A 17,386-nucleotide genomic window follows, 5' to 3' on the forward strand; every position below is an offset into this window, starting at 1 on the left:
AATGTGGGAGGAAAGCCCGAAGTCACGCAGGTCTCAGACGTTTATCACTTCGGTGAAACGCACGAGCACGGGTATGGTGCTGACAAACCAGGAACCATAATCGGGACGAACCAGGATTGGAACTGACAATCATAGGTTTCTGGCATGTTCAAGGGACGCAACTCTGCACAGCGAATCGCGGCGCCTTAGACGACTGGGCCACCCGTGCCCCCAACATCAGGAGAGACCAGACATGGACTTCACACATTGTACCCATGTGGGGAATCAATCCCGGGTCAATGTAGAATGTAGAACGTTTGAAGAAAACATACTTTTGAATTTTCTGTGACAAAACAAAAGAGCATTTGTTTACATTCATTTATTTACATATCATAAGTGATGACATATATGTACAATATTGTATTTACAAATGTTCACATTCATTCAAACATACAGATGGCCAACAGAATCTTCCGAGCACTACTAAAGTCCTGTTGCTTGAAACTATTCTTTCATCACTTTCACCGATTTAACAAAAATGACATTTCCAAATAATAAAATAAATAACAGCACTAACAAGAACAACAAAGGATATTTAATAAATGTACCTTTTTATACTTGCAATTCTGAGGAAATTAAAAGAAATAAGTACTGAAACACCATGGAAATAAATTGTTGACAAGGAACACCTGCATGTTTTGTTCAGAAGCGTGTCAGTTTGATGGGGAAGTTCTCAGTCACAAGGTGGTCGTCGTGGAACACCAGGACAATGTTGATCTCGAACTCTGAAACAAGAACACCCCAGTAAATAAATGATATTAAAGGCACCACGATTCGCTGTGCAGAGTTGCGTCCCTTGGGCACGCCAGAAACCTATGATTGTGGGTTCGAATCCCGGTTCGCCCTGATTATGTTTCTAGGTTTGTCAGCACCATGCCCGTGCTCGTGGGTTTCGCCAAAGTGTTAAACGTCTGAGGCCTGCATCACTTTCCTCCCACATTAAGCTGAGACGCCGTGTTATAACTGGAATACTGTTAAAACCAGCGTTAAACCCAACTCACTCACTCACTCACTGTACATGTATGTTTTCATAAATTCAAAACAAATTTAGCCACACCCACTCATGGACTACTGTTTCATGAAGTCTTTGAATGGTATTCACAAGTGATGCACATTTGGGAGGGAACTTCTTTATTCAATCAGGTGAATGAATCAGGTGCTAATTTAACTTTAAATTGTAGCAAAGTTAATTCCTAAATTTTGTTTTCCCCAAACCATAAACATATTACTAGTGATACTGCTTGACACATTTCCTTGCGCATTTCATCGTGGTAACTAGAAGAAATAGTGTGGATCGCTGCTAATGATATCAATCACTGGATTGTCTGGTCCAGACACAATTACTTACAGACGGACGTCATATAGCTGGAATATTGCTGAGTGCAGCATTAAACAACAAGCAAACAAACAAACAAACATTTCCTTGCTTTTATCACTTTTTGGTAGAATATTTTCTATATCATTCCAAATCATTTGTCCCCTGAAAATCATGATTAGCTTCTTTCAATACTCCTGTTTCTCAAAAGCATTGACATGTGATAGGTTAAAGGGAGAGAATCTAAAGTAATAAATACTGAATTACCTCCCTTAGACCACAGGTCTCTCTCTCTCTTACACACACACACACACACACACACCACACACACAACACACACACACACACACACACTCACACACACACTGTGGGGTGACAGTCAATGCTAAACCTCCTGAAGCATCTCAGTGAACAATAGGTTAGACTTACCAATTTTAAAGTTGCTTGTTGACAATGTTGGGCAGGTGAAGAGACGGGGGAAGATCATGAAGATGGGGATGTTCTGTCCGCGACACACGTCCCCGTCAGCTATCTGGATGTTTTGTATCTCTGTGGCTGGAACAGTGAGTGAGTAAGTGAGTGAGTGAGTGAGCGACACACATCCCCGTCAGCTATCTGGATGTTTTGTATCTCTGTGGCTGGAACAGTGAGTGAGTGAGTGAGTGAGTGAGTGAGTGAGTGAGTGAGTGAGCGAGTGAGTGACACACATCCCCGTCAACTATCTGGATGTTTTGTATCTCTGTGGCTGGAACAGTGAGTGAGTGAGTGAGTGAGTGAGTGAGTGAGGGGAAGAGGGAGGGAGGAACAGTGAGTGAGTGAGTGAGTGAGTGAGTGACACACGTCCCCATCAGCTATCTGGATGTTTTGTATCTCTGTGGCAGGAATAGTGAGTGTGTGCGTGAGTGAGTGAGTGAGTGAGTGAGGGAAAGAGGGAGGGAGGGAGAGTGAGTGAGTGAGTGAGTGAGTGAGGGAAAGAGGGAGGGAGGGAAAGAGGGAGGGAGGGAGGGAGAGTGAGTGAGTGAGTGAGTGAGTGAGTGAGTGAGTGAGTGAGTGAGGGTGAGTGAGTGAGTGACTGAGTGAGTGAGTGAGCGAGTGAGCAAGTTTGCTTTTCCAGCACTTTTAGCAATATTCCAACAACATCATTATGGGGGACACCAGAAATGGGCTTCACACATTGTACCCATGTGGGGAATCAGACCTGGGCCTCGGGAAGATGCTTGTTTAGAATCGATACTTGGTCATAAGCATCTTCCAGAGGCAAGGGATTTAACTGACTACAAAAGTCCAGTTTCCACCCTTGCCGAACTAGGCTGGTATTATGGAGTTACAATTTGGCTGGACTAATAAGTCTATGCAAAATCGTGCAACGAAATCGAAATCCGGTTCGTAAAATGTCATGCAGATTTCAGTCGATTGCAGAATTTGCAAAGCATGTGTACCGCCAACACATTGTCAATAGATATTTTATAAATCTTTTCATTTTTTTAATCAAGGTGCTCAAGTGATTTGATGCACTTGGCGATGTAAAACTTGTTTTATCATAATATAGATATTGATGGTCGATCAGATTATATGCACTCAGCATATTCCAGCTATATGAAGGGGGTCTGTAAATAATAGAGTCTGAACCAGACAGTCCAGTGATTGACATCATGAGCATCAATTTACACATTTGGGATGCGGTGACATGCATTAATCAAGTCACCACCCAATCCTGTTTGTCACCTCTTACGACAAGTAGGGTCGCCTCTTGTGGCAACATGGGATGCTGAAGACCTATTTTAATTTTTTTCTGCGGAAGAAATTTTTTTTTTTTATTGCAAATGTAGGTATTGTGTATGCGCTGGTGACGTGCTTCATTCCGATTCGCTTTATAGACAGGGTATATAAATAAGCATCGATTTTGAAGGCTTGTACAGGGTGGTCGCCTTATACGAGGGGTCGCCATATAGACGGTGATATACGGTAAGTTCGCATACAAATAAGTGTGCATTATACGTATATGTTCATTACACATAAGCCCACATCATACATAAGTGCAACGTATATGTACATGCTTATTGTATGTAAGTGTGCATTTTACACAAGTGTTCATTACATAAGTGCACAATATACATAAGTGCACATTATATGTAAGTGCTTATACGTAAGTGCTCATCATGTGTAAGTGTGCATTATACACACGTGTTTATTACATAAGTGCACAACATACAAAAGTGTACTTTATACTTAAGTGCACATTATATGTAAGTGCTCGTTGTATGTAAGTGCTCATCATGTGTAAGTGTGCATTATACACAAGTGTTTATTACATAAGTGCACAGCATACATAACTGCACTTTATACTTAAGCACATTGTATGTACGCACTCGTCGTAAGTAAGTGCTATCATGTGTAAGTGTTCATTATACGTGAGTTATCACACACACAAGGTACAGTACCATCTTTAGCATAGCCCTCTGCACAGCCACACGTCTCCACTCGGACCAGCTGGATCTCGATAGACTTGATCTGTGCATCACACTGATCCACCTGCAGCTGGACCAAACAGAGAAGAGGCAAGCAAGTAACAACAACATCATTTTAAATTTTGCTTCCTGAAAGTTCTTATGTTCTTAAATTCATAGGTATTTTAACACTGTACTTACACTTGCGAATGTTTCATATTCTATGACATCTGCTGTAGACTTGGGGTTTATCGGCCTTTGAACAGAGCTAGATAACTCCTTGTGAATATCGCCAGTGGACAGACAAATCGTCCAATAAGTAAGTTATCTTACATAAAATATATAAATATAAAATATGAAACAAAGTTCAAATGGAACCCACAACGATGTTTAATTTCTGCCGAGTGGCAATCTTACTTGACAAAACATTGTAAACTTTAGTCAGATTCATTAATAATTTATTCTCTTGGGCTGGGAGACAGACGTTATCACCATCTAAAACAGTATTGCAATATGCATCTGTTTGTACAGGATAATTATAGTCCAGTATGTTGCTACAATACTGTAGGAGGTAACAATTGATCTAACTATAAAAAATAGCAAATGTTTAAGGACTGATGGCAATCATTAATATGACAAAATAGCAGTTAATAATAGTAACCATCAGTGTCATCTCACTTAGCAATATTCCAGCTATATGACGGTGGTCTGTAAATAATCAAGTTAGGACCAGACAATCCAGTGATATCATGAGCATCGATCCAAGCCATTGGGATATGAAGGCATGCATCAACCAAGTCAGCAAGCCTGACCACCCGATCTCGTTAGTCGCCTCTTACGACAAGCATAGTCGCGTTTCAAAACAAGCCTGGGTTGCTGAAGACCTATTCTAACCCAGATCTTTACCAGTGGAGGATGTAAGTCAACTACAGTCTGAGTCAATAACGTTTGAGTCACAAAGTGCCATTAACTTTCCTAATAAGGCCTAAACAAACAAAGACAAACTACATGCTGTATGATGCAGGAAATATAGCGTAATCAGCTTATCTATCCATCCATTTGTCATCAAGCAACAATTTAAAGCTTCAAAAAACTTCATTGTGATATAAAATAGTTTCAGATTTAAACTACAGCAAGGGGGGATAACTCTGTGTTAGCATATGGTGAGGATGGTTTTCCGCCGCTTTTAGCAATATTCCAGCAAAATCATGCGGGGGACATCACAACTGGGCTTCATACATTGTACCCATGTGGGGAATCGAACCTGGGCCTTTGGTGTCACAAGCGAACGCTTGGCAAGGGTGGAAACTGGACTTTTTTAGTCAGCTAACTCTCTTGCCTCGGGAAGATTCTCAGATACTGGTAACAACTAAATTTATGTATCAGTACCCAGTAGGGCTGCAACGAATACACTATGCGGCGAATACGATTCGTATCACGAATATGGGTAATGAATACGAATATTAATTCACAATTAAAATAACAAGTCAGCAGTTTATGTATTATTTGTCATATTCAGTGAAACAATAACAACATAAATTATTTGACATCGTTTGTTAATTATAAATATATCATACATTTATACACTTCACTTATCCAGGTACTAGTATCTGCTCAAATGCGACAATGATCAGTGACCACAATACTGTTAAATTATATATCATAAGAGTGTTGTTTTGGAAGAAATCTATGCATATAACATGTTCTCAAGGATATTTTTAGGTACAGGGTATGTAAATGCACTTGATTGCATATTCATAAATATTTGATTCTTGTGGCCACGAATAATGAATTCAATTCATAAATGGATACGGTTCGATTCACCGAATACGCGAGTGAATTGTATCAGTCCTAGTACCCAGTGTGGATTGTATCGCTGGCGTCTGATGGTAACCCACGGAGCGACTCACCTCTCCAGTTAAAGGCTTCGTTATCTGCAGATTGGAAGAGCTGAGCTTTCCTTTAACTTTGAACCTTGGCACGTTTTGTTTCTGCAATGACAAGACATTGATTGATCAACAATGGCTTTCAGAAAGTCACTTTTCTTTAAAATATCTTAAAAACTTGTAACAAGGAAGCAGTTTATTTTTTCAATCAGATCGAGAACTAGCCATTTTAAAAACCATTGCTGCATCTATTCTATAAGGTTTCTCAAGTCACTCACGTCATGTTGTAGACTTATAAACCTTTCATCTTTTAGTGAGTGAGTGAGTGAGTATGGTTTTAGGCTGCTTTTAGCAATATTCCAGCAATATCACGGCGGGGGACACCAGAAATGGGCTTCACACTTCGTACCCATGTCGGGAATCAAACCCGGGTCTTCGGCGTGACGAGCGAATGCTTTAACCACTAGGCTACCCGAACGCCCCTTTCATCTTTTAGCTCCCATATATTAGCTGTAGTTTTTAGATCCTTATTTTGACCACCTACCCAATGTTGCTTCCAAAGTGTTCTGAAACACCTGGTAGTTATAAATAGAACCCTGCATACTACAGGGGATAGGAGGGAGGGTAATGATGTAGAAATGAACCAACAAGGGCAAAAGTGAGCGTGGCACACTAATACCCCCGACCCGCCTAGTGTGTCAACCAGTCCATCACGCTCAACTTGCACTGTGTGAGATGCGTGATGGAAGTCACTCTGTTTCATTATAAAATGGATAGGGTTAGGGTTTGAAAAATTCATAAAAAAAATGGAAAATTAATAAAAACATTTTTTTTCTTTTGACTACACCCCTCCATATAACACAGATTATGTGTACTAAGTTTGAGATGAATCCACTGAATAGTTTAAGAGAAATCGTGCGGACAAAGTTTTCGGACCGACGGAGAGACGGACGGACGAGACCTTGGTATAACTATATACCCCGACCCTTTTAGGTCTGGGGTATGATTAAGACCCAGTTACTACCAGACAGGGAGACCACCTCCGTGGAGTGTCAGCGGACGATTCGTGGTTCAATCTCTGGCTGGGTCATACCAAAAGACACTAAACTAAGTTTGTACAAGTTGTTACTCTGTATGGTATCAAGGGGATAAGAAAAAGACTGGGTTAGAGTCAGCATAGTGGATCTTAGAGGGTATTCATGTTAAACTGCGGCATGGTGTCTTAGTGGGCTAGCTCTATAAAAATGACATACGTCTGGACTTGTACAAGCAGACAGCCAGACACACAGACAGTGCACGCATGTTGTGACATAAGAGCAATAACCTTGAATGAGATGAGGTGAGGTGAAATGGGGTTTAATGTTGCATCCAAGATTATTGCACTTATATACTTGTGCATGCACGTGAGTGTGCGTGTGGCTGCTTGTACTAGTCCCACTGAGATACCATGCCGCAGTTTAACATGAATACCCCACTCAGACACAGTATACTGACTCCCAGCCGACTAGTCCTTGTTTTAGTTCCATAATGCTGAGCGCCAGACAGGGTAACAACAAGTACCATCTATTGAGGTCTTTTTTTTTTTCTTTTTTTTCGGGAACCGCCTCCGAACCTTCCGCTCTCTGGGCGGAAGCTCTAGACCATGGAGTGAGTGAGTGAGTGAGAATGGTTTTACGCCGCTTTTAGCAATATTCCAGCAATATTACGGCGGGGGACACCAGAAATGGGCTTCACACATTGTACCCATGTCGGGAATCGAACCGGGTCTTCGGCGTGACGAGCGAACGCTTTAACCACTAGGCTACCCGACCGCCCCTCTAGACCACGGAAGGCAGTCACCTTGAATGAACAAACAAACATCTTGCCTCACGACATAGTGGGCATAGAGTACACAGCCCCTATCTATCTTCCTACAATTGTTGAGCAAGTTTCTTTGATATTTATATAATTACATCTTGGGGACAGTCATGACTAAACAAGCATTTTTGTGGACAAAAAGTAAGAACAAATTGGGTTGGAGGATGAGGATGTAACCATGGTAATTACCTCCTTTATGTTTGACAATGTTTCTGGAGTAATCGTGAAGTTGACAGGTTTGGGCTTGGACTTCTCTTCTTGTTCCTGAAACAAACAGATCAAGAGTGTTTGTTTGTTTGCTTGTTTGTTTGTTGTTTAACGCCGCACTGAGCAATATTCCAGCTATATGACGACGGTCTGTAAATAATGGAGTCTGGATCAGACATTTAGTGATATAGCATCGCTCTATACAATTGGGATACAATGACTTGCATCGACCTCGTCACCGAGCCGGACCACCCGATCCTGTTAGTCTGTGCCCAACGCCAAAGAGCCGACTACCATGGGGTGGGTTTGTCAGGCTCGTTGCTCATGCTGTCATTCACTTGTTTACTTTTAATGAGACTGATTAGTGAGTGAGTGAATGTAATTTTACACTGCGGTCAGGATGGTCAGCAGTATTCCAGCTATATCCTGAAAGTCCATAAATAATCATGTCTTGACCATGTAAAAAAGTGACTGTAAACATCAACAACGATCAATTCCACTTGTGTCTGATGCTTTGCATTCCAGTGTCAATGCTGTTGTCTACTGCTGTTGACAATATCACAGCAGCCTGAGAGTGAATGTTGTTTTACGCAGTCTATAATATTCAAACTATATCACCAAAACCTTTTGCATAAATAGTCAAGGATTGCAACCAGTGGTTTTTTGTTTTGTTTGTTTTTTGGGTTTAACGCCACACTCAGCAATATTCCAGTTATATGACAGCGGTCTGAAATTAATCAAGTCTGGACCCGACAAACCAGTGATAGACATCATGAGCATCGATCTACGCATATTAGGATATGATGACATGCATCGTCCAAGTCTGCAAGCCTGACCACCCGATCCCGTTAGTCGCCTCTTACAACAAGCATAGTCACCTCTTTAGGCAAGCATGGGTTGCTGAAGACCTATTCTACCCCGAATCTATTGTCGTATGTACCTTATACTCCAGGATGAACTCTGTCTGCTTCTGTAGGTCCTTGTTGAGCAGTGACCTCTTCATGTCCACCTTCACACAGTACTGTAACAGGGAGAAACTAAGATCAAGTCATTATCTACAAGCAATAAAGGCTTAGAGGTAGGGTTCATAATAAAGTGCCCAAGTTCAGTTGGTTTTCAGAGATTGTGCGGTGGTGGACAAAGTTAGTTCAAACACTGACTAAACTAAAATGTTTTCCATAATAATTACAATGCAATTATAGACCTCATCCTCGCCACTGTTTCTGTAATATACACAAGACAACACAGGCTGTCAAATTAATTTTTGGTCTAAGCAGGGGCGCTTATGAATTTCATTTACAGATTGGTCTGGAATTTGAGCAGGTTGTTAATATGGCAAATACAGTACGGTGGAAATGACCCTGGTACCACCTCTGACACTCATCCTCTGCTATCCAAGGTATAATATTTTCTATAAACTTAAATACCCTAGACCCAGATTTCTGTCACTTGCAGAACTTGCAGAACTTGTTGTTGAATCTCAGGATATACTATTGTTTAACTTGCACCAGGTTGATGTTGACATGAAAACAAGGTTGCACCAAACAAAACCTGGTTGCACCAAACAAAACCAGGTCACACCAAACAAAACCAGGTTGCATCAAACAAAACCAGGTTGCACCAAACAAAACCAAGTTGCACCAAACAAAACCAGGTTGCACCCTGGTCCATTACACCTATCAAAGTTGAAACATAGGCCGGTCTGCTGCCAGTGTCACATAAATGAATGACACATTGCTGTAAAGCATAATAGGAATGTGCACATCTTGAAGTACCCACAGTTTGATGACTTCAAACCCAAGAAAGCATGGCAAATTACACATAACTCAGAGATTAGTAATTTAGTATGGTAAATACACTTGAGAAATATTGAGTGTGATCAAAGAACGATTTTGTGTGGACACAATAATGAATATCTTTTACATAAATATTAGGTTGCATATTCCAATAATTGGGTGTGATGGTGCATGTTTGAAATAGCTAAATTGAGCCCTGTTTTATTGCTTTCAGAAAATGGTCTCATTATCCATGTAAACATTTTCTATTTGCAATTAGGGAGGGAGTTTATATATTATACCTCAGCATGGTATGTCTCACACAGGGTTTTCCCCGCCTTGGCTCGGAGCGGTACCTCCAACTACTCCAACTAACGGAAACCTCACCTGTATGTTGACAAAGACTCCATGGTACGTCTCATACAGGGTTTTCCCCGCCTTGGCTCGGAGCGGTACCTCGAAGGGGATCTCAGTCTTCCCTGATGGTAACTTGCCTGGCTTGGCGACCTCGAGGTTGTAGTTGATCAACTGCATAGGCTGAAATATTAATGTGATAAAATAATCACATTTTTCATAAATGTACTGATCTGGGGATTCCGGAAGAGAATTGCTTCACCATCAACCTGGGTCAGGTTGTCACGTGGTCAGGTGGTCAGGGGGTCGGGTGGTGAGGGGGTCAGGTGTTATGGGGGTCGGGTGTTGAGGGGGTCGGGTGTTGAGGGGGGTCAGGGAGTCAGGGGGTCGGGTGGTCAGGGAGTCAGGTGGTCAGGTGGTCAGGGGGTCAGGTGGTCTGGTGGTCTGGTGGTCTGGTGGTCAGGTGGTCAGGGGGTCAGGTGGTCTGGGGGTTAGGTGGTCAGGGGGTCAGGTGGTCAGGGAGTCAGGGGGTCAGGGAGTAAGGTGGTCAGGAGGTAAGGTGGTCAGGGGGTCAGGTGGTCAGGGGGTCAGGTGGTCAGGGGGTTAGGTGGTCAGGGGGTCAGGTGGTCAGGGAGTCAGGGGGTCAGGGAGTAAGGTGGTCAGGAGGTAAGGTGGTCAGGGGGTCAGGTGGTCAGGGAGTCAGGGGGTCAGGTGGTCAGGGAGTCAGGTGGTCAGGGAGTCGGGGTCAGGTGGTCAGGGAGTCAGGTGGTCAGGGAGTCAGGAGGTTAGGTGGTCAGGGGTCAGGGGGTCAGGTGGTCAGGGAGTCGGGGTCAGGTGGTCAGGGGGTCAGGTGGTCAGGAGGTTAGGTGGTCAGGGGGTCAGGTGGTCAGGGGGTCAGGTGGTCAGGGAGTCAGGTGGTCAGGTGGTCAGGTGGTCAGGGAGTCAGGGGGTCAGGGGGTCGGGAGTCAGGGGGTCAGGTGGTCAGGGAGTCAGGTGGTCAGGGAGTCAGGGAGTCAGGTGGTCAGGGAGTCAGGTGGTCAGGGGGTCAGGTGATCAGGGGTCTGGTGGTCAGGTGGTCAGGTGGTCAGGGAGTCGGGGTCAGGTGGTCAGGTGGTCAGGGAGTCAGGTGGTCAGGGGGTCAGGTGATCAGGGGTCTGGTGGTCAGGGAGTCAGGTGGTCAGGGAGTCAGGGAGTCAGGTGGTCAGTGAGTCAGGGGGTCAGGTGGTCAGGGGGTCAGGTGGTCAGGAGGTAAGGTGGTCAGGGGGTCAGGTGGTCAGGGAGTCAGGGGGTCAGGTGGTCAGGGAGTCAGGTGGTCAGGTGGTCAGGGGTTCAGGTGGTCAGGTGGTCAGGTGGTCAGGGAGTCAGGTGGTTAGGTGGTCAGGTGGTCAGGGGTTCAGGTGGTTAGGGAGTCAGGGGGTCAGGTGGTCAGGGAGTTGGGGTCAGGTGGTCAGGGAGTCAGGTGGTCAGGTGGTCAGGGGGTCAGGCGATCAGGGGTCTGGTGGTCAGGGAGTCAGGGGGTCAGGTGATCAGGGGTCTGGTGGTCAGGTGGTCAGGGGGTCAGGTGGTCAGGTGGTCAGGTGGTCAGGGAGTCAGGTGGTCAGGTGGTCAGGTGTTCAGGTGGTCAGGGGTTCAGGTGGTCAGGGAGTCAGGGGGTCAGGTGGTCAGGGAGTCGGGGTCAGGTGGTCAGGGAGTCAGGTGGTCAGGGAGTCAGGTGGTCAGGGGGTCAGGTGATCAGGGGTCTGGTGGTCAGGGAGTCAGGTGATCAGGGGTCTGGTGGTCAGGTGGTCAGGGAGTCAGGGGGTCAGGTGGTCAGGGAGTCGGGGTCAGGTGGTCAGTTGGTCAGGGAGTCAGGTGGTCAGGGAGTCAGGTGGTCAGGGGTCAGGTGATCAGGGGTCTTGTGGTCAGGGAGTCAGGGGGTCAGGTGGTCAGGGAGTCGGGGTCAGGTGGTTAGGTGGTCAGGGAGTCAGGTGGTCAGTGAGTCAGGTGGTCAGGGGGTCAGGTGATCAGGGGTCTGGTGGTCAGGGAGTCAGGGGGTCAGGTGATCAGTTGTCTGGTGGTCAGGGAGTCAGGGGGTCAGGTGATCAGGGGTCTGGTGGTCAGGTGGTCAGGGAGTCAGGAGGTTAGGTGGTCAGGGGGTCAGGTGGTCAGGTGGTCAGGGAGTCAGGTGGTCAGGGGGTCAGGGGGTCAGGTGGTCAGGGAGTCAGGTGGTCAGGGAGTCAGGTAGTATGGTTCGGTGACTTGGTTGATAGCATGTCATCATACCCACAGACACTGGTGTCGTTTAGTAGTTGTGGGAAGATGCATCGTTGGATCGTGATCTGTGTCTTCCTGACACAAGTATCGATCACAGTTACACACTAAATTTGTTTGGTTGTTTGTTGTTTAACGCTGCACTTAGCAATATTCCAGCTCTATGACAGCGGTCCTTATATAATAGAGTCTGGACCAGACAATCCAGTGATACCCATCATGAGCATGACCATACAATTGGGATACGGTGACATGCATCTACCAAGTCAGCGAGCCTGACCACCCGATCATTAGTCTCTCTCACAGACCCTGATACAAATATAACAAATACTGCCCATGCAAGTCTATAATGTTTGGCAAGTCTAGATTTATGCAGTATCAGGAATGAAGAGAGTCTCTGGGCTCCTTTTTATGAAGTTTGTATTAAGATAATTAAACAACTATTTTTTTTCTGTACGATATGTTCATTTCAGAGACTAGATGTTAGTCTAGCCCGATCCTGTAGGTTGCCTCTTACAACAAGCATAGTTGCCTTTCACAGCGAGCATATGTTGCTGAAGACCTATTCTAACCTGGGTCTTCACTGGTGGAGTGAGTGAGTGAGTGAGTTGGGTTTAACGCCGCATTTAACAGTTTTCCAGTTATATCGCGGCGTGTCAGCTTAATGTGGGAGGAAAGCCCGATAGGATGCAGGTCTCAGACGTTTACCACATCAGTGAAACCCACGAGCACGGGTATGGTGCTGACAAACCTAGAAGCATAATCAGGACGAATCCGGATTGAACCCACAATCATAGGTTTCTGGCGTGCCCAAGGGACCAACTCTGCACAGCGAATCGCGGTGCCTTAGACAACTGGGCCACCCGTGCCCCCCTTCACCGGTAGAGAATGTATCAGCCAAATGATGATTGTGAAAATGCCATTGATTACTGAAGTAAACAAATTTAAATCTACTTGCCCAACCATCGCTCAAAGCCTCATTTTCAGTCGACCAGAGCTACAGATAAGCTGCGTATATGCGTGAAATACACATCACAAATGCAGAAATACGCAGTAAAGTAAAATCCAAGCGTACCAAATACGCAACGAACATTACAGATACGCAACAAAATTAAAACTTGTGCGTATCATCAAAATATTGTGAAGTAACCCTGCGTATTCATTTAGCAAATCCGCAAATTTTTTTGAAATTATAAACGGGCATTCCGTCAACCTTGCCAAACTCCACGATGACAGTTACATCATGATCATTTGCCATCACACTTTCTTGTGGAAGTATCGTGGTATTTTTGAGTCCTATGAAGATCCCAAACCCACAGGACATCAGTTTGCAGGAACTAGATGAATAGTGTTTTATAAATATTTAACTTAAATACCCACATGTGTAAAAACTAGTGGGTAACAGAAATTTGAATACCCGGATAGAATTACTGATACCCAATGATTTTAAAATGCATGTGTAAAATACCCACAACACCAAAAGCTTATCTGGAGCTCTGGTCGACCTTAGAAAAATTGATAATCATATGGACTTTTATCAGCTGAGCTTACTGGACCAAACAGAATGTTACTACACCTGTGTATTTGTTGTGATTCACCTTCTGTGTGGAGAACTACCTAATTCTCATAACAACTTGAATCTCACATCACCTAATTAACACTGATCCCAGACTACCTAATATTTGAGATTACTGAGCCACAACGACTCACCGGACCAGTCCAAGTTGCCAAGAAGGGGTGTCTTTGTTGTGGTAAGGAATTTACTCCCACCCTTGAGGGTTGAGCCCAAATCCTGTTGTTCCCCTGGATCAAGTCGACATTGATCACAATCACTGTGTAAGCTTGTTGTTCTGCTTAAAATCACCTATTATTCAAAACTACCAATAAAACCGAACAGTCAACTATACGAAGACTACGTAATTCTACAGGCTGACAAATTCGGAAAAATCGTAAATTTTGTTCAAAACTGGGAGTTTTTACAAGTTCTCATTTCCCCAAATTTAGAGATATTTTAACATTGTATTTTGAGAATGCAATAATATAAAACAAGTATTAAAACCTATTCGTTTTTAATTGTCCTGTTATAAGGGAAATACAGGCTATCTCTACAAAGCCACAATACCCGTGAAGACCCGGGCTAGAATAGGTCTTCAGCAACCCATGCTTGCCGTAAAAGGCGACTATGCTTGATGGAAGAGGCAACTAACGGGATTGGGTGGTCAGCTCGCTGACTTGGTTGATGCATCACTGGATTGTCTGGTCCAGACTTGATTATTTACAGACCGCTGTCATACAGCTGGAATATTGCTGAGTGCAGCTTTAAACAACAAATAAACAAACAAAGCCACAAAAGTAGCTACTAGCTACATACTTCTCAAAAGAACACCCGATTCTTTCATTTACTATAGTTAATCTATCATGTCATTTTCTTTACCTTGTTTTGAGAAGTATATTATGTAAACATGCATTAGGAATTTTTTAATTCTAATTTTAAACCATGAATCATCAGAATGATCAGGGTCTATAAATACGAACTGAGACTGTCTGACTGAGGGTCAGTTTTGACAAGTTGCACACCCAATGGTCGGGCTAATATTGTATTCCCTAAATTTCCTAAGCATTCTACTCATAATTCAATAAAAGGTAAATTAACTGTAAAGCGTAAACACAGATTGTTGAATAAAATTTCAATAAGTTATAGTTATTAAGTTGACAATACTGACATTAAACAGTACTATTCCTACATTACCCTCTTGTTACTTTTGTTGGTTAGTCTAGAAAATTTTGGACTGGCAACATTTTATCTGGTCTGATAACTTTGAAAAGCTGCCAGTCCGGTTGTCTGACTGATTTTTTTAATTCTAATGATAAAACATGAATCATGTATCCATCAACAGATGTTAATTTCCAATGCATCAATACATCAGTGAGTCGTGACAACCATCATATGTGGAAAATGAGAGTACAGTAAAGTATGGTTATAACGAACTCAAAGAGAACACTAATTTTAGTGCATTATAACTGAAGTTTGTTATGTTGGTTGGTTGGTTTGTTGTTTAACACCGCACTCAGCAATATTCCAGCTATATGACGGCGGTCTGTAAATAATCGAGTCTTGACCATAAAATCCAATGATTAATATCATGAGCATCGATCCACGCAAATGGGATCTATGACATGCATCAACCAAGTCAGCGAGCCTGACGACCCGATCCCGTTAGTCGCCTTTTACGACAAGCATAGTCGCCCTTTACAACAAGCATAGTCGCCTTCTACGACAAGCATAGTCGCCTTTTACGACAAGCATAGTCGCCTTTTACGAGAAGCATAGTCGCCTTTTACGAGAAGCATAGTCGCCTTTTACGACAAGCATAGTCGCCTTTTACGACAAGCATAGTCGCCTTTTACGACAAGCATAGTCGCCTTTTACGACAAGCATGGTCGTTTGTTATTAGCACATATACAACATACATACAGCAAATGGAAGGGACCCCCTAAAAATATTTTGTTTTATCCGTCATGTACTAAGCGTGTTCGTTATAAACATAGTTTACTCTATTAACTTCACTTAGCCAAGAGCTGACCTTGACAGTCAAGTTATGACCTACTGACCTTTTTTACACTTCGCCACTTCTGGTTTGAATTCAAGGCTTGGAGTACATAAGGTGGCTGGACAGCACATGGCAAACATCACAATGTCAACAAGGCACGCAAGCGGGACAATGTTCGACAAACTGTGACATTTTGGCTATCAATATACTATCATGGCAACATTTATCATAATTATCACAATTATGCAACAGCTCACATTTGTATCATTGCCATTATGTCTCCTTATTGAAATAATTCAGTAAGTTAGCGTTCTGTTGTGATTTAAAATTTTGACGTCCATGACCACCTGATAAATCCCAGTGTAGTATACATAATTGTGATAATTATGATAAATGTTGCCATGATAGTACCGCGATACCCCGAGGTTGCAGGCTACTAGCTGAACACGGACTCACCACCTTCTGGCATAAGTAGGTGGAGTAGGGTCAAGTCTTGACTGTTAGGCTCGTCGCAACTAGTGTCTGAAATTGCCTACCTTGAGAGAGTTGTAGAAGGCCTCAAAGACTCCAACACTCTTGGCACTGAGTTGTAGATTAACAACACCATCTACGGCAAGGGTGATGCCCTGGTGCTGCAGCTCTCCACGACTCTGCACCACCACCACGCCGGACACGACATCCTTGGAGAATCAATGAAGCAGCTATAGAATATGTTCGTCAATATTTTCATCAAAGGGCTACAAGGATAACCTATCTCACCCTAACACAACTAACCCTAAAGATCAAAGAGGCTAGCAAGAAGGGTGCAGCATTACTAAAGAAGTTTTCTTGATATATATCTACTTTTAATGTTGCTATTTGCCATGGATAACAAACAGATTCTATAACTGCATCGAATCAACAAGTTCAAGTGATTTTGTGATTTCACATCCGTTCATTATTTAGGAAGCTGAATGTTTGTTATAAAGATACACTATAACTTGTTATGAAACATGGTAATGATACTGAAAATGTTTTGTCAAAAGTTGATAACTAAATCATGAAAATGTTTGTCTGAAGCTTGCCAAATTCTCCCTGGACTGTTAGAATAAATCCGCATTAATGCAGGGGTAGAAACTAACAGTTTTAGTCTACTAGTCCTTACAATGATAACATATAGCAAAACCCTTTAAAATAGCACATTTCTACTAGTCCTTATGATACCTTAACTATTGGCCAGTTTGGCAAGGACTACAGGGCTAGTGCCAATTTCTAATGTCTGAAGCTAGCCAAATTCTCCCTGAACAGTTAGAATAAATCAGCATTAATGTCTGTTCCGTCACATATACAACAGGTACCAGTAGAGTAACTGTATATTGGTTTGCTAAAAGGCATGTCGAAATAACGTGAACACAGAATCTGGTTGATTTTCCAGATCGTGAAACGAAAAGGGGAGGGGCAATCATGTGATCGAAAACAGAACATCTAAATGTCTATCATGTAAATACTGCAAAACTAACAATTAGATTTATAGGTTCCTGGCTTTATTCACTGACGAGAGAACATGTTCTTTGCAAGATGGCAAATATATTCACAAAGGAATCACACACTTACCCCTTCCTTATAAACCTTATTCACTTTCTTCAGGCGAATGTCGATCGTCGCCATTTTGGATTGTCATGTGACACAAGTTAGCCGCATACAACATGTAAAATACAATAAAACG

At 43.2% G+C, this 17,386-nt stretch overlaps 1 protein-coding gene across 1 annotated transcript; it reads right to left on the bottom strand.

The window, feature by feature from the left end:
- Positions 1 to 343: 343 nt before the first annotated feature.
- On the bottom strand, positions 344 to 17,382 carry LOC124132953 (vacuolar protein sorting-associated protein 26C-like). The gene is made up of 9 exons (XM_048398484.1): positions 17,275 to 17,382; positions 16,218 to 16,361; positions 9,914 to 10,063; positions 8,692 to 8,772; positions 7,734 to 7,808; positions 5,712 to 5,792; positions 3,796 to 3,892; positions 1,784 to 1,909; positions 344 to 764 (listed from the first exon to the last, which is right to left on the bottom strand). Exons 1-9 carry the CDS (start codon positions 17,326 to 17,328, stop codon positions 682 to 684), a joined length of 891 nt encoding a protein of 296 aa, XP_048254441.1. The 5' UTR covers positions 17,329 to 17,382; the 3' UTR covers positions 344 to 681.
- Positions 17,383 to 17,386: the final 4 nt, after the last annotated feature.

The sequence above is a fragment of the Haliotis rufescens genome, unplaced genomic scaffold, assembly GCF_023055435.1.
Source record: "Haliotis rufescens isolate VD_foot unplaced genomic scaffold, xgHalRufe1.0.p SCAF_18, whole genome shotgun sequence".
Lineage (NCBI taxonomy): Eukaryota > Metazoa > Mollusca > Gastropoda > Lepetellida > Haliotidae > Haliotis > Haliotis rufescens.